Source organism: Symphalangus syndactylus, chromosome 18, assembly GCF_028878055.3.
Source record: "Symphalangus syndactylus isolate Jambi chromosome 18, NHGRI_mSymSyn1-v2.1_pri, whole genome shotgun sequence".
Taxonomy (NCBI): Eukaryota; Metazoa; Chordata; class Mammalia; order Primates; family Hylobatidae; genus Symphalangus; species Symphalangus syndactylus.
The window spans coordinates 21,900,759-21,926,150 of record NC_072440.2 but is presented as its reverse complement, the minus strand read 5'-3'; the positions used below and the strand labels follow the sequence as shown (position 1 = coordinate 21,926,150).

General features: G+C 56.1%; 1 protein-coding gene across 21 annotated transcripts in view; it reads left to right on the top strand.

Moving 5' to 3' along the window:
- Nucleotides 1-25,392, top strand: part of TRIOBP (TRIO and F-actin binding protein) — a 78,585-nt gene that overhangs the window by 33,147 nt on the left and 20,046 nt on the right. For 9 of the 21 annotated variants that reach the window (XM_063623047.1, XM_063623053.1, XM_063623046.1 and 6 more), the window contains 8 exons: nucleotides 3,135-3,249; nucleotides 4,220-5,254; nucleotides 8,440-8,517; nucleotides 10,700-10,837; nucleotides 21,223-21,279; nucleotides 24,306-24,413; nucleotides 24,488-24,595; nucleotides 24,955-25,064. In XM_063623047.1, the coding sequence (XP_063479117.1) occupies nucleotides 3,135-3,249; nucleotides 4,220-5,254; nucleotides 8,440-8,517; nucleotides 10,700-10,837; nucleotides 21,223-21,279; nucleotides 24,306-24,413; nucleotides 24,488-24,595; nucleotides 24,955-25,064 (1,749 nt within the window). Of the gene's footprint in view, nucleotides 1-3,134; nucleotides 3,250-4,219; nucleotides 5,255-8,439; nucleotides 8,518-10,699; nucleotides 10,838-15,702; nucleotides 15,887-21,222; nucleotides 21,280-24,305; nucleotides 24,414-24,487; nucleotides 24,596-24,954; nucleotides 25,065-25,392 lie in introns of those variants that run through there. The other 12 variants (XM_055251754.2, XM_055251759.2, XM_055251756.2 and 9 more) reach the window with 11 other exon arrangements.

Genomic DNA, 25,392 nt, shown 5'->3' with positions numbered 1-25,392 from the left:
TTTGCTCCTTTGATTCTCTCTGGAGGTCGAAGAGCCCATCTAAGCTTCCGAAGGAAACATGTTTCCTTTGTCATGCTTGGTGCGGCCACACCAACCCTCGGGAACAGGTGGCCCCGAGGAGACGCTGTTGCTTCAGCATCGGACAAGCCGGGTCTCTGTTGGGGTTTCAGAATCTTCTTGAGTCCCTCGCTCCTTTCTCTCAATTCTACATGGGGGGAATAAAGGAAGGCGAGTTCTCCGGAGGAATGCTCATCAAGCAGGCTGGAGTTCATATGGAAAATGCATCCGTCCGGAAGAGAACACACAAGTGCCTTGCTTCCCTGCACCGGGTGTTTCCACTATTGTCCTCCCCATCCTCCCCATTAGGGAGGAACAGCCCACTGGGTTGTGTTTGGGCTCTTGCTTCATCGAGGCTCCTATACCCCAGTTCGGGGGACAGTTCACTCTAAGGCCTTCAGCTCTCACAGAGTAAGGAAACGTACTCACCTCAAATTAGATTACAAATTGGCTGGGTGCAGTGGCTCACGCCTGTAATGCCAAGACTTTGGGAGGTCGAGGCAGGTGGATCACCTGAGGTCAGGAGTTTGAAATGAGACCAGCCTGGCCAACATGGTGAAACCCGGTCTCTACTAAAAATATAAAAATTAGCTGGGCATGGTGGTGGACACCTGTAATCCCAGCTGCTCAGGAGGCTGAGGCAGGAAAATCGCTTGAAACCAGAAGGCGGAGGTTGCAGTGAGCTGAGATTGCACCACTGCACTCCAGCCTGGGTGACAGAGCAAGACTCCATCTCAAAAAAAAAAGAAAGGTTACAGACAGCCTGCCCGGGGAGCCCTCAAGCTCAGAAACACTTCCTCCAGGGAACTTTGGTTCCTCTCTGAACCAGCTGCCAATAACTGCTAACAACTAAAATTACTGTGCTCTGATTCTAATGACATTGGCAAAAGACATGAAACAACAAAAAACTCCAACCCCATACTTTTTTTTTGAGACAGGGTCTTGCTCTTTCGCCCAGGCTGGAATGCAGTGGTGTGATCATGGCTCACTGCAGCTTCAACCTCCCAGGCTGAAGCGATCCTCCCACCTCAGCCTCCCAAGTAGCTGGGACTACAGCCACGTACCACCATGCCCGGCTCATTTAAATTTTTTTTTTTTTCCTAGAACAAGGTCTCATTCTGTTACCAGGGCTGTCTCAAACTCCTCGACTCAAGTGATCCTCCGACCTCAGCCTTCCCAAGTGCTGGAATTACAGGTGTAAAGACACTGTACCTGGCCTCCCAACCCCATATTTTTTTTTTTTTTGAGACAGGGTCTCACTATGTTGCCCAGGCTGGTGTGCAGTGGCACGATCTCGGTTCACTGCAACCTCCACCTCCTGGGGTCAAGCGATCCTCCTGCCTCAGCCTCCTGAGTAGCTGGGATTACAGGCACATGCCACCACGCCTGGCTAAGTTTTACATTTTTAGTAGAGATTGGGTTTTACTATGTTGACCAGGCTAGTCTTGAACTCCTGACCTCAAGTGATCCACCAACCTCAGCCTCCCAAAGTGCTGGGATTAGAGGCATGAACCACCACACCTGGGCTAATTTTTGTATTTTTAGAGACTGGGTTTCACTGTGTTGTCCAGGCTGGTCTTGAACTCCTGAGCTCAAGCCATCCGCCTGCCTCAGCCTCCCAAAGTTCTGGGATTACAGGCGTGACCCACTGCGCCCTGCCCAATCCCATACTTTTGAAGGTGTCGTTCCAGCATGGTTCCTCAGGCACAGGCCCACCACAGACGGCAGGGCCTACGGAGGCCTGAGCAGAGTTTCCTCATACTTCCCTTTTTGCTGCCTCACTCTGGGTCCACCACAGGGTGGCCTTTTTCAGGCTTCTCTTCCTGGTTCAATTCATCCACCAAAGACACGGCTCCATTTGCTAACTGAGACCCAACCAAAATAAACATTCATGGAGCGGTTGGGTCTTTTGTTGTGACCCCTTAGGTAGAGGAAGGGAGAGATATGCCCAGGTTCTGTTTGCTGTTTCTACCTATCAATAGAGATACTACGTTAAACATTAACAGCCATGCCTCCCAGCTAGTAAGGGAGACAACTAACTGGAACTAGACTTTTTACACAAGTTAGAGATGATCTTCATCAGATGTGTCAATAACGCCTGAAGCCCAGTGTCTTAGAAATGACATTTGCCCAGGGCCAGGCGTGGTGGCTCATGCCTGTAATCCCAGCTACTTGGGAGGTTAAGGCAGAGAATCACTTGAACCCGGGAGACGGAAGTTACAGTGAGCTGAGATTGCGCCACTGCACTCCAGCCTGGGTGACAGAGCGAGACTCCATCTCAAAAAAAAAAAAAAAAAAAAAAAAAAAAAAAAAAGACATTTGCTTGGACAGTTCATGTTGGCCTCTCTGGAGTTGTCAGGGAGAATGTTTCTTCTGATCTTGCTCAGAGCTCTTTTGCCAACAGCTAGGATGGCCTGGAGTTTTCAAGGCTAAGCGCTGGGATTCTGTTGGTTAACAGTGATTGGAGGGAAAAAGGAAAAGAAATCCAAAATTTACAATATGGACAGGAAAAGGCAGAAAGAATGGAACACGGGGGCACACAGCAGTCTGGCTGTGTCATCCCACCTCGTGGGCTGTGATCATGATGTAAGTGCTTCACCCCGGAACATAAGAAGCGCTCAATAAATGCTTTGTCATTATGATTCTGTGTGCCCAGTGCCTGGTACACAGTAGGTGCTCAATAAATCTTAATTCCCGCAAAGACCAATCTAACCTTTGTCTGGGGGTGGCTGGTGGGCTGCTGGTGGGGTGGTGGTTAGTCATAGGAAGTACTGGATGAGACAGGAGAGGGCCAGGGCCAGGGCCAGATCCCCCTCCCCACCCAACCGCCTCTACTCCCCACTTTTCTCATCATGTTCACAAGAGCCTCATGAGGCAGAATAGAGCAGTGTTAGCCATCCCCATTTTTCAGAAGGGGAAACTGAGGCCCTGAGAGTCATCCTCACTTAGGGCCCTTCAACCAGCTTGCAGTGGGTCCCTGGCTGTCCCACATCTCCTCCTGTTGGAGGTGGGAGCAGAGGGGCTGGGGTGCTGGGAGTGGGACAGTCCCTCAGAGGAGTGGCTGCATTTGCTCATAGGAAGTCCGAGGCAGCGGGGGCCTTCCAGGCCCAGGACGAGGGACGGTCACAGCAGCCCAGCCAAGGCCAGAGCCAACTTCTCCGAAGACAGTCCAGCCCTGCCCCCAGCAGGCAGGTGAGCACTGCCAGCTGTCTGGGGCCCCGCACCCCAAGGGGCGGCCACTGCCTCTTCCCTCCCGCTAGAAGCCAGGCAGGTGGCTTGGACAGGAAGGTCCTCTATGAAAGGGTTGGAGTCCAATCATAGGGATCCAGCTCTCCCCTCTCCCCAAGGGCCAGCAGTTCTTGGCAAAATGCGCAAGACCCCACATTAATCCTTTGAAGATAGCCCCTGTCCCATGCTATCTATCCCCTTCCTTTACTAAGTCTGCTGTCTTTTTTTTTTTTTTTTTTTGAGATGGAGTCTTGCTCTGTTTCCCAGGCTGGAGTGCAGTGGGGCAATATTGGCTCACTGCAACCTCCGCCTCTCAGGTTCAAGAGATTCTCCTACCTCAGCCTCCCAAATAGCTGGGATTACAGGCGCGTGCCACCACACCCAGCTAATTTTCGTACTTTTAATAGAGACAGGGTTTCACCACGTTGGCCAGGCTGGTCACTCCTGACCTCAAGTGATCCGCCCACCTTGGCCTCCCAGGGTGCTGGGATTACAGGCGTGAGCCACTGTGCCTGGCCGATACTGCTGTCTTGAGCAGATTTCAGGGAAAGCCTTGAAGCAAGAATCTGGCTCTAAGGGCCCTCTCTTTCAGGGTGATTTGTATCTTTAACCAAACCCAGAGGGCTAGGCCCACCTCAATGGAATGGGGTATTGGTGGTGGAGTTTCTGGCACCTGATAGCCCAAGTTGGAATCAATATCTTTGAGAGGGGTGAGCAGGTCTTTGCAGATCTTTTTCTGGAACTGAGGAAAGCAGGTGAAAGGGAGGAGCTGACCCCCGAGGAGTGGGGCAGGGACCCTGTGTGCTTTTTGGCCTGCTTTGATCCAGGCTGCTGTGTGGACACAGCCTTGATTCTCTGGGGGCCTAAGAAAGGCAGAGCCAGCTGCCAGGTCCCCAGAGAGAGAGGCTCACCCACCCCCTCACCTCATTCCCAGGTGACCAAGCTCCCTGCCAAACAGGCAGAACTGACTCGGCGGAGCCAAGCAGAGCCCCCTCATCCTCGGAGTCCTGAGAAGAGACCTGAGGGAGACCGGCGGCTCCAGGGGTCCCCGCCACCCCCCAGCACATCAGCCAGGACCCCTGAGAGGGAGCTGTGGACACAGAGACCTCTGGAGAGTGGCCAAGCAGGCCCAAAACAGCCTCTGGGGGCGTGGCAGAGTCAGGAGGAACCGCCAGGGTCCCAGGGCCTTCATAGACACCTGGAGAGGAGCCAGGAGGGAGGCCTGGGCCCTGGGGGCTGGTGGGGATGTGGAGAGCCCAGCCTGGGGGCAGCCAAAGCCCCGGAGGGAACATCGGGGGGCACTCCCAGGGAGTACAGGGAGAGCTGGGGGCAGCCAGAGGCCTGGGAGGAGAAGCCCACTCATGAGCTCCCCAGAGAACTAGGGAAGAGAAGCCCACTCACGAGCCCCCCTGAGAACTGGGGAGGCCCCGCAGAGTCCTCACAATCTTGGCACCCTGGGACACCCACTGCTGTGGGCTGGGGGGCAGAGGGAGCGTGTCCATACCCGCATGGCTCTGAGAGGCGACCCGAGCTTGACTGGAGGGATCTGCTTGGCCTTCTCAGGGTACCAGGAGAGGGGGCCTGGGCCCGTCTCCCCAGCCTGGACTGGGAGGGCCTCTTGGAGCTCCTGCAGGCCAGGCTGCCCCGCAAGGACCCAGCTGGACACAGGGATGACCCGGCCAGGGCTTTAGGGCCAGAGCTGGGTCCCCCAGGCACAAAGGATGTCCCTGAGCAGGGGTTACACAGCCAGCCAGAAGGCTGGGCCGAGGCCACCCCATTCAATGGACACAGCCCTACACTGCAGTCCCAGAGCCCGGTCCAGCTGCCCAGACCTGCCTGCACCTCCACCCAGTGGCCAAAGATCAAAGTGACAAGAGGACCAGCGACCGCAACTCTGGCAGGCCTGGAGCAGATGGGCCCCCTGGGGAGCAGGAGCGCTGCGGAGGGCCCCAGCTTGCCAGAGCTGCAGGTAAGGAGGTTTCCACCCTCCCAAGGGTAGCCAGAAAGTCAGCCCCACCCAGCCAAGTCTCCTTGGAAAAGCCTCCCCTTTGAGTAGCCTAAGCTCCTGCATCCCCCTCCAGGCTCAGACCTCAGCCTCCCTGCTAACCACAACCCATCCTGATCACCAAACTGGCCCAACAATGATGATGAGCAACACAGTTTTAAGCGTTTATGGGCCAAGCCCTGATCTGAATGTTTGACGTGTGCTTTTCCCATTTAGTCTCCTTAGCAACCAGGTGAGAAATACGCTATTTATTTACAGATAAGGAAACATGTGCAGGGTAAAGCCACTTGCTGGTGGGGCATGGGCGAAACCCAGGTCTGCTCAGTGCAAACCACACTGAGGCCTCAAGCAAGATGCTCTGGCCAGGGCCTGCTCCCCTCCTGGCTCCACCATACCTGGTTTATGTTGTGTCTGGTGGCACACACCTGACCCCACCTGGGACTGTAGCTAGTGTGGTCATGCCCCTTCCCCTGGTGGTACTCGGGTTCCTGAGTCCAGGACAGCCTCGCTTACCCTCTCTGGCCCCTACAGCTCCTCTCAGACACAGAGAAGACAGTGCATCAATGCTCACTGGGTTCAGCTAGCTGCCAAGACAGGCTGCTTAAATGAGGGTCGTGTGCAAAGTTGGCCCAGCGCCGGGCACACAGTAGGTGTTCACCCTTCCCCTGCTTCACTGATACTTTGGTGCTGCCTTGAAGCCCAGAACATTCTTCATCTGAAGATGGTGGGCAGGGAGGCTCCTGGAGGCCAGAATCCTGCACACTGGCGATAGCTCATCGGGAGGACGGCATGTGGTTTTGAACACCAACCTCTCTCCCTCTGTAAGATGGACCAACTACTTCTCTGACGGGCAGCGCTGGGGTGCCGTGGCGGTTCCTGCTTGTTTCTCCAAAGCCTCCTCATCTCCTAGATGCAAAGTCCGACGCCACCTCCCCCAGGATGAGCAGGGCTTCCAGGAATCAGGGTGCACCCCGTGCTGGGCCCAGGGCCTTGCCATATGTGCCTCAAGTGGATAGGAGGCAGCTGCCACTTGACAGATGGGGAAACTGAGGCTCAGACTCCTTAGGCATTTGCTGGGGGTCACACATGCATAGGTTGTGAGAAATGAGATCAAAGCATCCACTCTAAAGTTTGTGCTTTTATTTTTATTTATTTATTTTTTGAGACGGAGTTTCGCTCTTGTTGCCCAGGCTGCAGTGCAATCGCACAATCTCAGCTCACTGCAACGTCCGCCCCCTGGGTTCAAGCTATTCTCCTGCCTCAGCCTCCTGAGTAGCTGGGATTACAGGCATGTGCCACCATGCCCGGCTAATTTTGTGTTTTTAGTAGAGATGGGGTTTCTCCATGTTGGTCAGGCTGGTCTTGAACTCCTGACTTCAGGTGATCTGTCCACCTTGGCCTCCCAAAGTGCTGGGATTACAGGTGTGAGCCACCATGCCCGGCCTAAGTTTGTGCTTTTAACCACCACGTCACAAAGCTCCTGAGCCCATGGGAGGACTGGAGAATCCTCTCCCCTGTATTTCCCTGTGGCTTTGATGAGTTGACCCTCTGATCAACTCAGTGCATGGACATCAGAGAAGTAGGGATAAGTCAGCTCGTCCTGCCCTCAGGTTGCTGTCAGGCTTGTTGGGAAGGCACACAGACAGCTCAAGGAGGACACGGTGCTGTGTCCCGGGGCATGCGGGGTGCTGCACGCCGGCCAGGTCAAGAAGGAAGTTAGAAAGATTCTTCAGTTTCATGGTGAAGCTCAGGGTTCTCAGGAGGCTGGGAGATGGTGGCTGGGAAGGGATGGGAGCACCATGTGCTGAAAGGCATTTCACAGATGACAAAATGAGGAACCACCAGGTCCTGCTGGGGCTCCAGCCGCTCCTCTCTATGAAAATCCTTGGCTTGGCACGGCTGGGTGCCGTGGCTCACACCTGTAATCCCAGCACTTTGGGAGGCTGAGGCGGGCAAATCACGAGGTCAGGAGATCGACACCAGCCTGGCTAACACGGTGGAACCCCATCTCTACTAAAAATACAAAAAATTAGCTGGGTGTGGTGGCGGGCGCCTGTAGTCCCAGCTACTTGGGAGGCTAAGACAGGAGAATGGTGTGAACCCAGGAGGTGAAGGTTGCAGTGAGCCGAGATCGCGCCACTGTACTCCAGCCTGGGTGACAGAGCGAGACTCCATCTCAAAAAAAAAAAAAAAAAAAAAAAAAAAAAATCCTTGGCATGGCACTCAAGGCTGGCTTCCCTTCCTTCCTTCCACTCCGGATTTGCCTCATTGGTGCTGAGCTGGCTGCAGGGCCTGTGAGCACATATCCCTGCCTTTGCACATGCTCTTCCCTTCCCTGTTCAGCCACCTGTTCATTGTTGAAGTCTTAGGTCAGGCTCCCTGTCCTGAGAAGCCCTTCCCTGAACAGTCACTCCTAGTAATGGTCCCCTTCTGGGCTTGGCAGTTTTGCTTCCATTTGTCCATACAACATCCATCTAATGGGGTTGTCATTTCCCCATAAGCTCCACAGAGGCAGGACCTCTACCTGCTTTATCTCTGTAACTCTAGCTGTGGCCCAGGGCCTGACATAAAGGAGGGGACAGCTCAGTGGATGGACAATGGATGAGTGGAGGGTGAATGTGTGAATGGGTGATGGATCAATGATGCATGTTGAATGAATAATAGACACTTTTGGATGGATGACAGATGGGTGATGATGGATGGATAGCTGGGTGATGAATATATGGTGATGGTGGATATATGATGGATGTTGCTTAGGTGATGGATGGATGAACATTGGGTGGAATATGGATGGATAGATGTGGCATGGATGGATGAATGTCAGATAATAGATGGTGGACAGATGTTGGAGATATGGGTAGATGGATGATGGATGGAGAGAGGGATATATAGGTATTGGGTAAATGGATACGTGATGGATCAATGGAGGGTAGATACATGAATGGGTGATAGACAATGGATGATGGATACATGAGAGGGTGAGTCATGTGATAAGACACTGGATGGCTGGATGGATACATGGATCTACTGATGCTGGACGTTAGATGGGTGTTGCATGGACAGATGATAGAATGGATGGATGAGGTGGACAGATACATGCACCCTGGAGAATAAGTTGGGCTAAGCTGTGTTCTTTTTTTAATCTCTAGTTCCAACCAGAGGAGCCTGAGGAGTCAGAACCAAGCAGAGGCCAAGACCCCCTGACTGACCAGAAGCAGGCAGACTCGGTAGTTGGGTCATGGGCATGGGTACATACGGTGGGGAAGGGAGGGGGAAGCAGGTTGGAGATGGGCTTCCTTCCTCAGAAGAGCCCTAGAATCATCCAGACCAAAGTTGGCATTGCCATGGGGTCATCTGTGTGCATGGTGGGGCCTTAAGAAGAGGGGCTCTGCAGGAGCCACCTTCTGGCTTGGGGACCTGGGTAGGTGGGTGATCCTGGGGTCAGAACCCTAGGCCATGCTTCTCATTTGCTGGGACTGAAAGGGTCAATGTCTTTCCCTGGGCAAATGATGGTTTGGCCCCAGTGGACTCTGAGGGAAGAGATCCTTCCGGTTTGAAAGGGCCAGGCCAGGCTGAAAGAGCAGGGCTTCCAGGAGCAGGAGTCAGAGAGCTGAGGATGTGCCCAGTCAGCCAGGCCTGGAGGGTCTCCAGGGTCCTGGAGGCGGGAGAGATATGTGCGGGGGTGGGACCCACAGATGCTGCTCTGAGGCCTGGCTGCAGCTGGTGAGCACAGCTCTGCCTGCCCCTCCCCGTGACCTGCCAAACAGACTGTTCTCGTCACCCTCAGCCTCCAGAGAGGTGAGATCAGAGTTGAGGGCCGTAGGGCAGTGGGAGGTGGGGGAGGCGGAGACAGACTGTTTGGGGCTGTGTTTTCCGGTCCTCCTCTTCCCCCTGCTGCCTCCTGAAGAGCCAGGGGTGGCAGGGAGCGTCCATTGGGCAGCATGGAGCCTCCAAGTAGGGCCCTGCCGTGAGTCAAAGCTGGGGGAATTCTGCCCAAACCCTCACTGTGAGTTGAGGAAATGGAGGCAGGGGAGTCTTCGCAGGTTACACAGTCAGTGGCTAGCTGGACTGGGACTAGAACCCAGGGCCCAGGAACCACCCAGCGCTCTCTCTGCACCTCCACCCCACACCCATGCTGCCCCCGTCCCTGCCCTGATTTCTTGCGTGGCTTCGAACGGCAGTGCTGTAACTTCGAGCGGTTCAGTCTTCCCATCTGTGGAACGGGAGGGGACAGGGGATGCTGGTCGCTAAAGGCGCTGCCAGCCCTCCCAGGGGCTCCGACAACTTTGCTCTTCCTCTTTCTGGGTTATTTCTTCATATCCTGGAGCCAGAGTAGTGAACAAGGCGGAAACAGCAATGCAGGAGTGCCCCTCTAGTCTCCATGAAACAGGCCCGGCCCATCAACGTGGAAAATATCTCAACCTACCCCCACCCCTAGGCAGCCTTGACTGGTCAGAACTTATAACCACCTCATTCATGCATTCATTCACACACACTTAGTGAGCACCTTCTGTATACCCGGGTGTTGGTCACAGCTGAGTCGGAGCGCCATCAAAGAGTTCAGTCTAGTGAGATAGTTGCATGCCTGTGTTCAGGACTGTGATGGGGAATGTGGCAGCAGGGTCGGGGGCACTCCTACCCCCAAAGCCCTCCTGGACCTGTGCTTTGATGCTTCAAGTTCCGCTTCCAAAGAGTCTGCAGATTCCAGAGCGAGGACCCCGGGCTCTCTCCTACCTTCCCAGTAACCTGCTATGTGTGACTTTGGACAAATGCCTCTGCTTCACGGGGGCCTTGGTTTCCCCAACAAGGACGACTCCAAAGCGGGAGCATTTGGGGGCTCTGCTAGGAGTGTCTGTAGAAGTCCACAACTCATTCCCTTCGCTTAAGCTGGGGTCACAAACCTAACACCCTGAAGGCCAGGCAGGTAACAACGGTGAGAAGGTGAGGGGAGGCACCGAGGGCACTTGTGTGACTCCTCAGTTCCAGATAGCTGTTGCCACGGGGAAGACGGGCCCAGAGTTTCCACATCTTTCGATATTTCAAGAAACACTGGAGATATGTATTTATATGTGAAAACTCTAACCTAATGTGAAATACTCTGAAAACACTATGTGGGCAGAAACATACCTGTGGTCTGCACCCCCTCCAGTTGGCGCCCGTGGTTTGACTTTAGGGTGATGACGTGCACACCTTCAAAGGTGCTGAGCCCTGGGAGCCTTGTCAGTCAAACACGATGTAGTGTGAACAAGTTAACCAGCTCTTGTCTCAGCAGTTCTGGGAGGAGAGAAATATGGGAACCCTGGGGCTCCATGGCGGGGGGCACCACAGAATGGGCAGGGGAGGCTGAAGCCAGGGGTGCCCCCATCCTGCCAAAGGGACCTGGGGCCAACACTGGACCCTGTTTGACAGGCAGACAAGAGGCCAGCAGAGGGCAAGGCTGGGAGCCCGCTCAAGGGCCGACTGGTGACCTCATGGCGGATGCCCGGGGACCGGCCCACGCTGTTCAATCCGTTCCTGCTGTCTCTGGGGGTCCTCAGGTGGCGAAGGGTAGGCTGGCTCCAGTGGGGACCGGAGGGGTGAGGGTGGATAGAGACGGGGATGGGAGGGAGGAGGGGATTGTTAAGCAAAGGAGAGAGAGTGGGGGCTGAGGAGGAGGCACCTGGGGCCATCGCATGACAGGAGAGGTTGGAGCAGAGCTCTTAAGCTCATCCTGGTCTTAGCAATCGAGTGGGTTTCCCACTTCCGGGGCAGGCTTGGGGGCTGCTTTCAGCTTTTGGAGTGAGGGGTGATGGAATAATCTACACAGCTGAAAGCTTCCAATCAGCAGCCTCTCACCAGCCCTGGGCCAAGGGAGAGGAGCCAGGTATGGGGGAAGGGAAGGCGGGCTTATAAGTGGCTCTGGGATTGCAGAGTGTGTCTTAGACCTGGGCCTGAGCCAGTTTCACAAACATCTGGTGTTACGTAACCCATCCCCTGCCCAGAGAGGCCTGGAAACACTCAAGCCTCTGGCTGGGTTTTCCACAAGGGCAGGGAGCTGAGACCCGCTCCCTCCCACCCCCTTCACAGCATGACAGAAGGGGCCTGGCCATCTCCAGCAGCCACAGCCTGGCTCATGGGGTCTCTTCTCTCGGTGAGAGGCTGACTCTCTTACTCACCGCTGTTGGCTCTGAGTCCAGCACTAGGCTGGGCACCTCAGAGACAGTGTGCTCATTTTACAGATGAAGGGACTGAGGCCCAGGGAGGTGAGCTGACTTGCCTGAGGTCGCACAACTTGGGGTATAAATGAGCGGATTTTCCTCATTCTCAGATGAGAGAAGGGTTGCGGCCAAACTCACTGAGCCTCGGTTGCCACATCTGTCTATTAGGAAAAAGTCTGTGGAGACAGGGCTGCAGAGACGGCTCAGGGAGATCAGGATGCATGGAGGTTGCGGGGCTGTTGTCGAAACACTAACTTTCCCATCCACTTCAGAATTTCCTTTTTTTTTTAAATTAAGACAGAGTCTCGCTCTACTGCCCAGGCTGGAGTGCAGTGGCACCATCTCTACTCACTGCAACCTCTGCCTCCCGGGTCCAAGTGATTCTCCTGCCTCAGCCTCCAGAGTAGCTGGAATTATAGGCGCACGCCACTACACCCGGCTAATTTTTTGTATTTTTAGTACAGATGGGGTTTCACCATGTTGGCCAGGCTGGTCTTGAACTCCCGACCTCAGGTAATCCGCCCACCTCGACCTCCCAAAGTGCTAGGATTATTGGTGTGAGCCACCACGCCAGGCCTTTTTTTTTTTTTTTTTTTTAATTAAGATAGAGTCTCGTTCTATTCCCCAGACTGGAGTGCAGTGGCACCATCTTGGCTCACTGCAACCTCCGCCTCCCAGGTTCAAGCGATTCTCCCATCTCAGCCTCCCGAGTATGTGGTATTACAGGTGTGTGCCACCACATCTGGCTAATTTTTGTATTTTTAGTAGAGATGGGGTTTCACCACGTTGGTTGGCCAGGCTGGTTTCCAACTCCTGACTTCAAATGATCCGCCCGCCCCGGCCTCCCGAAGTGCTGGGATTACAGGCGTGAGTCACCCAGCCGAGCCCAGAATTTCCTTTCGCTGCTCTTTGCGGTTAAGGCACCGAGGGTGAGCAGGCAAGCATGGTACCTTTAAGCCATGGGCAGTAATTACCTTGTCTAACTAAAAGGTCACTAACACACAGCACATCTGGCAGGAGAGGGCAGGTAAGTCCTTGGTAGAGCGAAGGAGCGAAGCGGGGAAAGCACTCTGGGGTAACGATGCTGGTGATGCTAACCAGCACTTATAGTGCACCTACTACATGCCCAGCTCTGTGTTCACTGCGTGGCGCCACCTAATTGCGTTTGATCCACATTCCTAGGCGCAGTTAGACTCATACTGTCCATTTTACAGATGACAAAGGTGAGGTTAGCTACAGTGGTTCTCTCATGTGGGAGTAAGGGAAATGAAGAGCTAGGGATGGAACTGCCAGCAGGGCCTCCCAGTTACATAGAGCAGATTTAAACTTCTCTTGGGCTGAAGCAGTGAAATTAGCCCAAGGCCAAGAGCCACAAAGCCTGGCGTCGAGTTCTGGCTTGGCCCCTAACTTGTGTGCCCTTCTCTGAGCCTTACCCTATTATTCTCGGTAGAGTAACGGTTTGAGACTGGATAACCTCAAAGTTTAGTAGCTCTGGTCTTTGCCAGTTTAATAACTCACCCCTGGGTCCCTGAGGCTGTGCCGTCTCTGACCTGCCAGGATGAGTTGTGGTTCCTTCGTCGGTGCATTCATTCATTCGACCCGTGCTTATGGAGGATGTACTGTGGACCTAGGCCCTAGGCTGGCTTCCAAGATGTAGACAAAAAACATTCCAGCCCTGGCCACTGGAGCACAGCTAGGTGAGGACACTGACATATAACTGATGAGAACAGTGTGGTCACCACTTTAGTGGGGAATTGTACAGATGTAGGGAGCACTGGGCCAGCAGTTCCTAAGTCTGCTGGGGACACTTTGGCTTCCTTTGGCCTGAGACTTGAAGGAAGAAATTTTCCAGGCCAACAGGCATTGGGAGGGGGAAGGAGGGAGAGGGAAGGGGAGAAAGAGAATCAGTGTGTGTGAGTGTGTGTGTGTGTGTGTGTGCGCGTGCACGTGCTGGGGTATAGAAGACAGGAAGAGAAGTGTTCCAGGCACAGCAGAGAACAGTCAGGCGGTAGAAGGACCTGTCTTATCCTGGGAATTCCTAGTAGTCCAGTGTTGTGTATCTTTTTTTTTTTTTCCTGAGATGGAGTCTCGCTCCGTCGTCCAGACTGGAGTGCGGTGGCGTGATCTTCACTCACCACAACCTCCGCCTCCCAGGTTCCAGCGATTATCCTGCCTCAGCCTCCCAAGTAGCTGGGATCACAGCCATGTGCCACCACGCCTGGCTAATTTTTTGTATTTTTACCAGAGACGGGGTTTCACCATGTTGGCCAGCCTAGTCTCGAACTCCTGATCTCAGGTGATCCACCCACCTCGGCCTCCCAAAGTGCTGAGATTACAGGCTTAAGCCACCGCGCCCGGCCTCCAGTGTTGGTATCTCTATTTACTTATTGTATTTTGCAAAATTGACCAAAGTATGTGTCTCTCCAGCCTGTCAAATGTGAATCTGGAAGGCCAGGATGACAGGCAGGAGCCAGGTTGTGATAGTTCCTGACTGCCTAGAACAGGAATGTAGCACTATCTGTCAGCATTGGTGATGTGTGGAAGAACTCTGAGCAGGGAAGTGGTCTGGTCACTGTGTTTAGGGTGCCAGGGGAAGTTGCAGGGGCCAGAAAAGCCTGGAGGAGGCTGGTGTTGTTAGGTGCCCAGGGCACTGGGCCAGGACCCTGGTGGTAGGTAAGGTCTCCTGCGTGTTCATTCACTCTCCCAAGGACTGACTGCCTGAGTGAGGTGCAAGGGTAGGGTGAGAAAACTCAGCCTGGGGTGCCAGAAGGCCAGTTTCTAGAGTTAGATGGACTTAACCTTGGCCTCATTCCTCATGGTGGAGAGACTCCTGGCAGCAAATGCTGGGAAAGAACTTCAGCTCCCTGGGCCTCCATTTCTTTATCTGCAAAATGGGAACAGTAATTATAAAAGCAATACTTTTTTTTTTTGAGAGGGAGTCCCGCTCTGTCTCCCAAGGTGGAGTGCAGTGGCACGATCTCTGCTCACTGTAACCTCTGCCTCCTGGATTCAAGCGATTCTCCTGCCTCAGCCTTTCATATAGCTGGATTACAGGCACCTGACACCACGCCCGGCTAATTTTTGTATTTTTAGTAGAGACGGGGTTTCACCATGTTGGCCAGGCTGCTCTTGAACTCCTGATCTCAATGATCCACCCACCGCAGACTCCCTAAGTGTTGGGATTACAGGCATGAACCACCGCGCCTGGCAAGAGCATTAATTTTTGAACCCCAAATCAAGATGGTAGAATAACTGAAATGGCAATTGTTCCAAGCTTCCCTGCCTCCTAGCCTAAGGATAGCTAATGATAAAGAGGTTGTCCTAGGTGCCTTACTTGAATTAACACTTAATCCTTCCAGCAACCAACAGCATTACCCCATTTTACGGAGAGTGAAATTGAGCACCGAGAGGTACCTTGCTTAAGGTAACACTAGGTTGGAATCCCTGTGCCACACGAACTTCCTACTGCATTTAGCAACCAATTCCACTACCGTCCCTCCTCACCTGCAGGAAAAGAGCATCTAACAAACGGCCCAGGGTTCTGGGAACCTGAGCAACGGGTGCACGCCCACACCTGAAAAACCCCAAACCAAAAAAGACCCATTTGTGAGGAGTGGGCATTTGGGAAAGACCCTGCCATCCAATAATTCATTTTGTGTCCAGCTTACTAGCTAGGAATTCCGCCTCCTCCTGTGTGACCTCGGGCAAATCGGCTCACCCCTCTGAGCCTCTGTTTTCTCATTAGCAAAATGAGACCTCCCTGGCGAGTGGGACCCGCTGAGTCGTTAGTACTGGGTGCTCTGCCCCGCTCCCCGCCAAATCAGGGCGCCGAGCCCTAGCGGACCCATAGCTCCGGGGCCGGGTCGGGAAGCACAGCCTGGGCGAGTCGTGCCACGCCCGGCCGCCCGCATCCTCCGCCCCCGCGCCATTGCCGGAGTCACCTGCACCCTGGGCCCTTCCTTCCTCCCAGCGCGCCCGCGGCCCGGGCCCGCCCGCCCCCCGGCCGCCACCGCCCTCCCCTCCCTGCGGCCCCATCCGCCAGCCCCACCGTCCCGCCGCCCTAGCGCGCCCGTCCCGTCGCGGCAGGTCCCGCCCCCGACCCGTCCCGCGCTCCCATTGGCCCGCCGCGGCCCCCGCCGCTGTTTGTCTCGGCTTCCCCGCCACCCATTGGCCCGCTCTGGTCCTCCCAGGAAGTTTGAAAAAAAAAAAAAAAAGTTTTATGGGCGGATGGAAGGGGCCGGGGCAGAGTCGGGGAAGGGAAGGGCCGGAGGCGCGGCGGCGGGCGGCCGAGAGGGGCGGCGGCGGCGGCGGCGGCGTCCCCGCGCCGCGGAGCCCGGCGCGAGAGCCGCGTCCACCTTCCTGCCTCCTGCTCCCGCCGCCCTGGGGCGCCGCCATGACGGTGAGTGTCCCCGTCGGCCGCCTGCGCCCCAGGCCAGGAGGAGGGCGACGACCCGAGGCAGAGCCCAGCCTCTCCCCTCCGGGGCAGCCCCCTCCTCATTTCCCGAAGGCGAGAGGAGGGCTGGGCCGGAAGACGAGGCCACCTCCGAAGCGCTTTCGGCCAGACCGGCCTCACCCTTCCCGCAGGCTCATCCTCGCCTTCCCTCGCCCACTCGCCCCCGGGAGCCCAGGCGACCCCGAGGGGACGGAACGACCTATCCCGGGCGCCCCCTCCTCACACTTGCGGCACCAGTCACGGGTGGATTCGGGGCGACCCTTTCCCACCTCCCCTCCAGCCCCCTAGGCGAAGACCCGATTCCCCAAGGCGGCCAGGGGCCCCAGGGAGGAGCGGAGGTGCGCCTGGGCTGGGGAGGGGCGCTCCTGGGCGCGGATGGGTCGCGCTGACCCGGGCCTGGGCAGGCTGGCCCTCTGTGTGGCCGCTGGCCCGAGGTCGGGTGGGCGAGAAGTGGCCGGACTGCCCCACCCACAGTCCGGGAGCCAGTCCCCGGACCTCTGAAGTAGCGGGATACCACGTCCTCCTGGGCTTGCACTTTGCAGCGGTCGTGGGGCCTTGGGACAAGCCTGCGAGTCTGGGTAGGGGGCACGATGGCAGGGGTTTGCCTTTCTCATGGGGGTGAGCTGTACCCAAGCCCCATCAATTACCTGTGCCATAGTTAGAATATTGAGCCTCACAGCTGGGTTCGCTGGACTCCCCACTTCACAGCCGGGTAAACTGAGGCTTGGGGAGGGCGCTGGTGAGTTGCCCGAGGTCACCCCAAGTATAAGGGAAGGAGTAGCTCCTTTCCTGGTCTTTCTGGCCCACTGACCGTGATGTTCGGGAAGGGAGGGGTGGGGCTGCTTTTGGTTTCTGGCTAGTGCTTCAGGGAGGCTCTGACAGCCCAGTGGCCCTCCTGGGGGAGGATAAGCAGGGTGTGTGTGTGCACAGGCGCCAGTAGTCCTCTTTCAGGGGAGTGGAGACCCTGCGGAGGAGTGGGCTGGGCTGCTGGGGGGCGTGGCACGCCTAGCCCCTGCCCTGTGAGTGTGATGGCCAGACCGCCTTGCCTGGACTTCCTCGGCCTCCTCCTGGACATCCTGCCACCTCCCTGCTGGCCCTTCCTGTCGTCAGCAGCCTCCCCTTCCCTGTCAGGAGCAGAAGGGATGTGGGGGGAGGAGCTGAGTCAGTGTCCTGGGGCCAGGAGGAGAGCGGTTGCCTTGCCCACCGGGTGCCTGCCCAGCCCTCAGCCGGGTGCTTTCACGTTACCAGATTTGATCCTTGAAGGTTGGTAGTAACATCGTAATCAAACAGATGAGGAAACCAAGATGTGGCGAGGTGAAGTGTCATGCCCCAGGTAACTCAGTGAGTCCCAGGCTGAGCCAGAATTTGTATCCAGGTGCGTTCCCGCTTTCTTTCACAGTTGCCTGTCCTGGGGATAGCACGTGCTGAGCAAGGGTAAGGCTGCCAGAAGCAGCGTGTAGGGTGCTTGGAAGAGGTACAGCACATCCCTGCTGGTGGCAGGAGCCTTCCCGGGGGAGGTGTCCTCCTGTGATTATAGGGCCTTGTCAGGCGGAGATGGACTAGCGAGGAGACAGCAGTGTGGACAGAAGCGGGTGGTCGTGTTTGAGAAGCAGCAAGAGCATAGGGAAGGGGTCTGGGGAGGAGGGCCTCACTGCTAGGGCTTGGTCAGAGGTAATAGGGAGCCATGAAAGGTTTTAGAGCAGAGGAGGCTATGATCACCATTAATAGTGTTCATTGAGTTCATGCTGTCTGCCATGCAGACCTCAGCCTGCTCTCAGCTGGTGCTCCTCCTGTACCCGCCTCACACCCTCCTCCCCTGGCCCCCGTGCCCTGAATCAGGGATCCATATAGAACAAGTGGCACAAGTGTGTGAGTGTGTGAGGCTCCAGGACTTCAGGGAGTCGGGATTCTCTTCTACCCCTTTTGCCTTTGCCTGGGTGCAGCTTTGCTCCTGGAGCAGCCTTCCCGCTCGCCTGCTGGGCATCAAATTATATTTGGTCCCTTGTTTACTGTCTCTTTCCTACAGTCCACCAGGGCAGGGGCCACAGCTCTTGGTCACAGCTAATTTCCTGGCCTAGAACAGTGCCTGATGCTTTAAAAAAAAAAAAAATTTCTGCAGACACTCCCTGAGCCCCCATCTGTGCTGGGTCCTGGCAGGTAAACAGTGTGTGCCCCTGACTGTGAGTTGCATCTAGTCTAGCCTGTGAAGTATAAGTAAAGGGCCTCAAAATAGTCACGGATGCAACAGAGGCCTCTGAGAGGGGCCGTGGGAGGGCAGGACAGGGGCGGCTGGTGCGGTGAGTGGCATGAACTGTGAAGGGACCTCAGAGGTGGCCATTAAGCTGAGTCTTAAGGCCTGAGTAGGGGCTTGCCTGGTCACCAGAGGAGGAGGAAACCTAGTATTTCAGGCCAAGGACATGGCACATATGAAGGGCCTGGAGTCCTGGTGTGTTGTGATCAGCAAGGAATATGCAGTGATATAAACACGGGCCCCTCAGCAAGGGGAGGCCAGGCTGGAAGAGTGTGATGAGGCTTCCCTGCCATCCTGAGGCAGCTGGACTTTGTTCTACAGCCACCTGGAGACCGAGTGTAGTGGTTTATGTGTGCCTGTAATCCCAGCGTTTTGGGAGGCTGAGGTGGATGGATCCCTTGAGGTCAGGAGTTCGAGACCAGCCTGGCCAGCATGGTGAAATCGCGTCTCTACTAAAAATACAAAAATTTGCTGGACATGGTGGCGGGCGCTTGTAATCTCAGGTATTTGGGAGGCTGAGGCAGGAGAAACGCTTGAACCTGGGAGGTGGAGGTTGCAGTAAGCCGAGATGGCGCCATTGCACTCCAGCCTGGGCAGCAGAGACTCTGTCTCAAAAATAAATAAATAAATAAAGCCACCTGGAGCCGTCCCTGGAACTGTTAAGCAAGCCTGGGTTACCAAGCCTTTTTGAGTGAGTCCCGCCAGCCCGAGGGTGCGTAGAGGGGCTGTGTCCCTGGCCAGGTAGGAGGCGGGGCTGTGAGAACCTGCCAGTACTCCCGAAAGGTGGAAGGAGAAACTGAGCTTCTAGCAGGTGAAGAAGAGGTAGCTGGGCCTAAAGAGCCCTGTATGAAGGGGCATCGTGGGAGATTTAGATGATCGGACCTTTTGACCCTGGGGACAGGCTTCCCTGCCAGTTTAAAAACTCACACTGGTTGGCCGGGCACATTGGCTCACACCTGTAATCCCAGCATTTTTGGAGGCCGAGGTGGGCGGATCACTTGAGCTCAGGAGTTTGAGACCAACCTGGGAAACATAGGGAGACCCCATCTCTACAAAAAAAAAAATTAGCTGAGCATGGTGGAGTGCCTATGTCGTCCCAGCTACTTGGAAGCTGAGGTGGAAGGATCGCTTGAGCCCGGGAGGTTGAGTCAGCAGTGAGCAGTGATCACACCACCACACTCCAGTCTGGGCAGCAGAGCAGGGCCCTGTCTCAACAAAACAAAACTCAAATTGGTGACCTTCTATCCCCAAGGTCACTGTGTCATGGCGTGCCTGACATGGTATGTGATGTGTCTGTGCTGGGCTCTGGAGGATCACCAGGCTTCTCCTTGTACAGACACGTTCAGTCCTGTCGGAAGCTGCGGGAGGGGAGGACCGCCCCTTCATTTGCCACATCAGGCAGCCAGGACTCAGAGAGGGGATGTGACTTAGGAAGGTCACAGCGACTTTAATTCCCAGGCGGCTCTAGAGGTTCCAGCCTGACAGCCTGTCATTCCTGCCCCGATCTCCCAGCCCTGGCCCAGGGACTTCCGCCTGGGACTGCCCAGTGGTGCCAGCTCTGTGGGCGCAGGAAGCCTGGCTCCTCTGGGCTAGGTGGGGGTTGGGGAGATGGCCCAAAAAGCACAGAAATTTAGACCAGGGGGTAGATATTTCCTCAGCAAGTTTTTCCTGAGCCTTGCTGTGGTCAAGCCCCCTGCAAGGCCCTGGGGCCACAGGAGGGTCCCAGACTGAGGGGAAGTGAAGCCAGGTGTGGTCACCAATCTTCATTCTTAGCTTAGGATCACCCTGGGCAGCCTCCGTCTCAGGTGGAAGACGGGGTGGGCAGAATACAGAGCAGTGGGACAAACGCAGCCCCAGGGGTTCTCGGCCCTGAGCAGAGCCTGTGTCTCTCCCTTAGACAGGTATGCAGGGAGGGACTGGGATGCCAACCTACTGGGTCCCCCAAATGTGGCTATGGGGGTTTCTGGATCTTCAGCTGCCCCAAGCCCCCCTTGGTCCACTTCCTATACCTGAGAAGGGGCTCCGTGGGTGGAGGGTGGGTCGGGAGAGGTGGCCAGGCAAGGTGGCTGTGGTTTCCAGCTGCCACTGTCACCGCCCACCCCACTGAGCCATGCCACCTGCTCTCTGCACGCAACCAGACACCTTGGCCTGGTGAGGCCTCGATGTAGGGGCTGATAAGTAGGCTCAGAGCCATGGCAACAGGTGGCCACCTCCTCCCCACCGGTGGCAGGAGCGGAGACTGCAGAGGGACCGGCACTTAGATGAGAGAGGTCTCCCTAGCAGGAAGGGAGGGTCTGGTGGTTGGCACCCACTAGATGAGCATGGTCAGAAAAATGCCGGGATGAGCAACTTCTTTATCTAGGCCTGGGTGGGGGTGCCTGGCACAGGTCTCCATGGGACATGCTGCAGCTGGTAGCCCTCAGACCCGGGGGCTGTGCCCCCCTGGGCGGCACCCGGAAGGTAGGGCTTGCCAGGACTGACCCTTCCCAAAGAGATCTAGGCGGGGACCAGAGGGTTTCTGACCCCAGCCTGCGACTGGCTCCACCTCCCATAGTCTCCTGGAGCCGAGGAAAGGGCAGGACTGGCAGGCCCATGGGAGGGTCCGTGGGGCACTTGGTCCTCGTCAGAGGGAGGAACTGGACAGTTTGCGCAGTGCTGCTGGTCTGGACTGCCCTCTGAGCTCTCAGGGGGTCTCTATACAGGCAGAGTCCTCCCAGCCCCTCTCTCCCACTCTTGGGTGAGGGGTTGGCTGGAGAGAGGCCCCTGGGACATCTGGGTTTGTGTGTCAGCCACCCAGCCCAACTTCTCGGCTCTCCGAGTGCCACTATCAGGAAAGGCGCCAGGGCTGCCTCAGTGGCTGGGAGGCCTGCTTGGACTTGGGGGTTACCTAGGGCCTTAGCCCTCTTGGCTGGCTTCCCAGGAGCTCGGTCCCACAGGACTTGGGGACAGGGTGGGTGCAGCACGCCCCCCTCACCAGCCCACATTGGCTTCCTGCTGGACCCGACTCACCTCCCTCCTCATCTCCCCACAGCCCGATCTGCTCAACTTCAAGAAGGGATGGATGTCGATCTTGGACGAGCCTGGAGAGGTAGGAGGACTGAGGCGGGAGGGGAGGAAGCTGGCTTGTGCTGCTGCTGGGCCCCTGGGCAGCCCAGGAGCTGGGGCTGGTGTGAGAACCCTGGGGGTGGGGCTGGGAGGGGCTGAGGCTGCCCATCAGGCTTCTGCTTCCTGAAGCAGTCTGCGGTGTGTAAAAGGGGTCGCAGCAAGGGGCCATCTAGCCCCTCACACCCAGTGCCCTATCCCTTGATCTCATCAAGAGTCCCTTGGCCCTGCCACCTCAGTAGGAGCCTGGCTGGGAGTCGAGGGTCTTGAGTGGAAGGGCTCGTAGAAGCTGTCTGGCCCGAGACACAGATTCCTAAACCCTGGCCTGAGGGGGTGGGGCTCAGGGCGCAGGTGCTAGGGTTTCACCCACCTGGAGCCCCACTGGTTGAGTCAAAGCCTTCTCTAGGCCTCGGTGGCCACATCTGTGACATGGGCATAATGGGTAATGGCAATTCTTTCCAGAGTGGATAACAAGGTCAGAGAGATCAAGCACGTACAGGTGCCACACAGCTCCTGGCACTGTGGGCTCAGCTAAAGACCCTTCCCTTCCTCTGGCATATGTGTCCTTGGAACCAGCAGGGACAGTGGCCGTTTCCCCAGCTCTGTTCTTTCGGCTGCCAGGTTGGCTCCCTGCCCACACTGCCTGGGCAGGAGCGTCTCCCCACCCCTGCCCTGCATGCGCCTGCTGCTCTGGTCTGCGTGCAGCCTGCATGCCAGAGAGGGCTTTGAGCCAGAGGGGATTTCATTGTGTTTCCGGCCCACATGTTTTATTCCCTCCAGCCCACAGCCTTCCCTACCCGCTGCCTGCCCGCCGTCCCTGGCGGCTGCTCTCTAGGCTCACACAAAGCCCGGCACCCCGCCAGTGACCCCTTCCTGGCCTCCCCACCCAGGGTCCCTGGAGGGCAGAGGGATTACAGGCCCCACCCAGAGCTGGCCATTACTCATCCTCTATCACAGGGTTCTGGAATGTCCGAACTGGAAGGGCCCTGGGAGTTCAGCCAGCCCAACCCCTTGGTGCACAGACAGGAGACAGGCCCATGAGGGTGTTGGTCTCTTCCAGGCCTAGGAGCACCTGGGGCAGACCCAGGCTCAGAACTCAGCGCACCTGAGGCCCATGGAGCTCCACCCAGCTTCCATCTCAGACAGTCATAGGCTAGGCCTGGAAGAGCTAAAGAAACCTCTTGGCATAGAGCCCCTGTCCTACTTTACAGAGAGGCAATTGAGGTCTGCAGCAGCAACTCCGTTTACTTAGTGAGAGCAAAATGCTTCTAAGAGGCCTGGCCTCCCGGAACAAACCCAACGACCTGGTGTCCATCCCTATGCCAAGGGCCATGACAGCCATACACACAAGAGAGGGTTAGGCACCGCTCACCTCACCAGAAGGTGTAGGGACTTCTTTTTGTTTTTTTTTTTTTTTTTGAGGCAGAGTTTTACTCTTGTTGCCCAGGCTGGAGTGCAGTGGCACAATCTCAGCTCACTGCGACCTCCGCCTCCCAGGTTCAATCGATTCTCCTGCCTCAGCCTCCCGAGTAGCTGGGATTACGGGCATGCGCCACCACGCCCAGCTAATTTTTTTTTTTTTTTGTATTTTTAGTAGAGACAGTTTCTCCATGTTGGTCAGGCTGGTCTCAAACTCCTGACCTCAGATGATCCACCCTCTGCAGCCTCCCAAAGTGCTGAGATTATAGGCGTGAGCCACTGCGCCCGGCTCTGCGGACTTCTTAGTAGCCCTACTTTACAGTTCAGAAGACTGAAACTCAGAGAAGTGGAGACGCTTGCCTAAAGGCACACAGCGAAAAAGGGAACTCTTGGGTACAAGACTCTTTTTCTCAGGGAGGCAATGTGGAAAGAAACAGAAGGTATCATCGTTGCATGCCCCTTGAAAACTTACCATCTTCTTGAGGAGAGAAAACTAAGTACTTGAAACAACCAACAGCACAGACAGGGCTTGGTAATGTGAGGGAACCCCAGGAGGGCTGGGGACTGGGTGACATGTACTGACCCTGGCAATGGGCGGGCTGCGACTGGCATTCTAGTGGAGTGACCAGAAGCCCAGAGGTGGGCTGGGCTTGGCATAATATCGGGCTGTTCTGGTGCCCCCACCCCTTTCCTATGTGTCCTGCCAATCTAACCCCAGCTGGAGCAGAGACAGGCACTGCAGGAAGGCACCCAATCACAAATCCTAAACTTACAGGTTAGTGCTCTCACGCGCTGCGGATGTGGGTAGCTAGCCTACAGATCAAGAAGTAGACCATGCGGCCAGGCGCGGTGGCTCACGCCTGTAATCCCAGCACCTTGGGAGGCCAAGGCAGGTGGATCACCTGAGGCCAGGAGTTCGAGACCAGCCTGGCTGACATGATGAAACCCCGTCTCTACTAAAAATACAAGAAATTAGCCGGGCATGATGGCGGGCGCCTGTAATCCCAGCTACTCGGGAGGCTAAGACAGGAGAATCACTTGAACTCAGGATGGGGAGGTTGCAGTGAGTGGAGATCGCACCATTGCACTCCAGCCTGGGCAACAAGAGCAAAAATCCTCCGTCTCAAAAAAAAAAAAAAAAAAAAAAAAACAAGGCAGCAGATCGTGCCTGGCACTCACTCCTACTCCAGGGCTCCGTCCAGTCCTGCTTCCCGGGGGACCATTGTACCTGACCATGGTGATGATCTGGGGGAATATGGAAAAAGACGTGACGTCCTGGCCCCACTGAGTCCCTGACTTGCTTACATAGATCATCACCCCTCCCTGTCTGCACTGGGTCCGGGGTGCCTGAGGAGCCTTGGCAATCTTAAAAGGAGCTCCAAGAAGGAAAGGGAGGGTGTGGTTACGGAGGGGAAGCCAACCCATTTCACAGATGCTACCCCTGAGGCTCAGAGAGGAAATGGAGGGGCCAGGTCTCAAATTGGCATGTTCTGCCTCCCCGCCCCTCCTGTGTGCAGAATAGTCAGCTTGGCAGCCACATAGGACACCTGTACAATCACACACACTGGCTCTTTCATTCCATCCTCCTTGCAGCCTCCCTCCCCCTCGCTCACCACCACCTCTACTTCGCAGTGGAAGAAACATTGGTTTGTGCTGACAGATTCAAGTCTCAAATATTACAGAGACTCCACTGCTGAGGAGGTGAGGCCATGGTGTACTGATGAACCCCCGGAAGGGCCTGGGGTGGGTCACACCAGGGCCCACGCAGACCATAGTGGGCCCTCTTGCTCCAGGCAGATGAGCTGGATGGTGAGATCGACCTGCGTTCCTGCACAGATGTCACTGAGTACGCGGTGCAGCGCAACTATGGCTTCCAGATCCATGTGAGGCTGCGTGCAGCTTGGGGGCTGGTGGTGGGCAGCGTGGCTGGAGGCCCCTGGGGGAGATTTTGGTGTTGAACATGGCTTACCATGGAGACTGGATCCCTTCACTCATTTACCCAGAGGCTCTGTCTTCAGAGCCAGAGCTGTGATGCCAGCACTTAGCATATTTGGGGGAGACGCTGGAGCCAGCAGGGATCTTCTCAGGCCAATGGAAGGGAGGTTTTGTACCCCCTGCCCACCCCAGACTCAAGAGGTTAGATGCATCCTGGGAAGGAAGGGCCACCCTCCCTAGGGTCCGTAGTGGGGAGGGAGTCATGCGGCTGGCCATGTGGCAACCTACCCGTGCGGTGGCCTTGTAGACCAAGGATGCTGTCTATACCTTGTCGGCCATGACCTCAGGCATCCGGCGGAACTGGATCGAGGCTCTGAGAAAGACCGTGCGTCCAACTTCAGCCCCAGATGTCACCAAGTACGTACTAAGCTGGACTGGGGCCTTGAGGGAGGCACTTACCCTTGCGTCCCTGAGTGGGTTTCTAGGCGCTCACCTGAGGGCTGCACATTCTGGGCCCTCGTTTCTCTGTCAGCAACATGCGAAGAGAGTAGTGAGCATTCTCGGTATCATCCAGAAGTACACTGAGGGTTTGAGGTTTGATCTGCCTCAAATGTGATGGGGCCTTTTCTCTTTGGAGGAGATGCCTGTGAGTCAAAAGCCCCTGCCAGGTGGCTGTTCTGTCTCTGTGCCTGTGCCGTGGGGGCCGTGTCTAAGCCTGTGTTGGGAAGGGGTGGTTTGGTAGTTC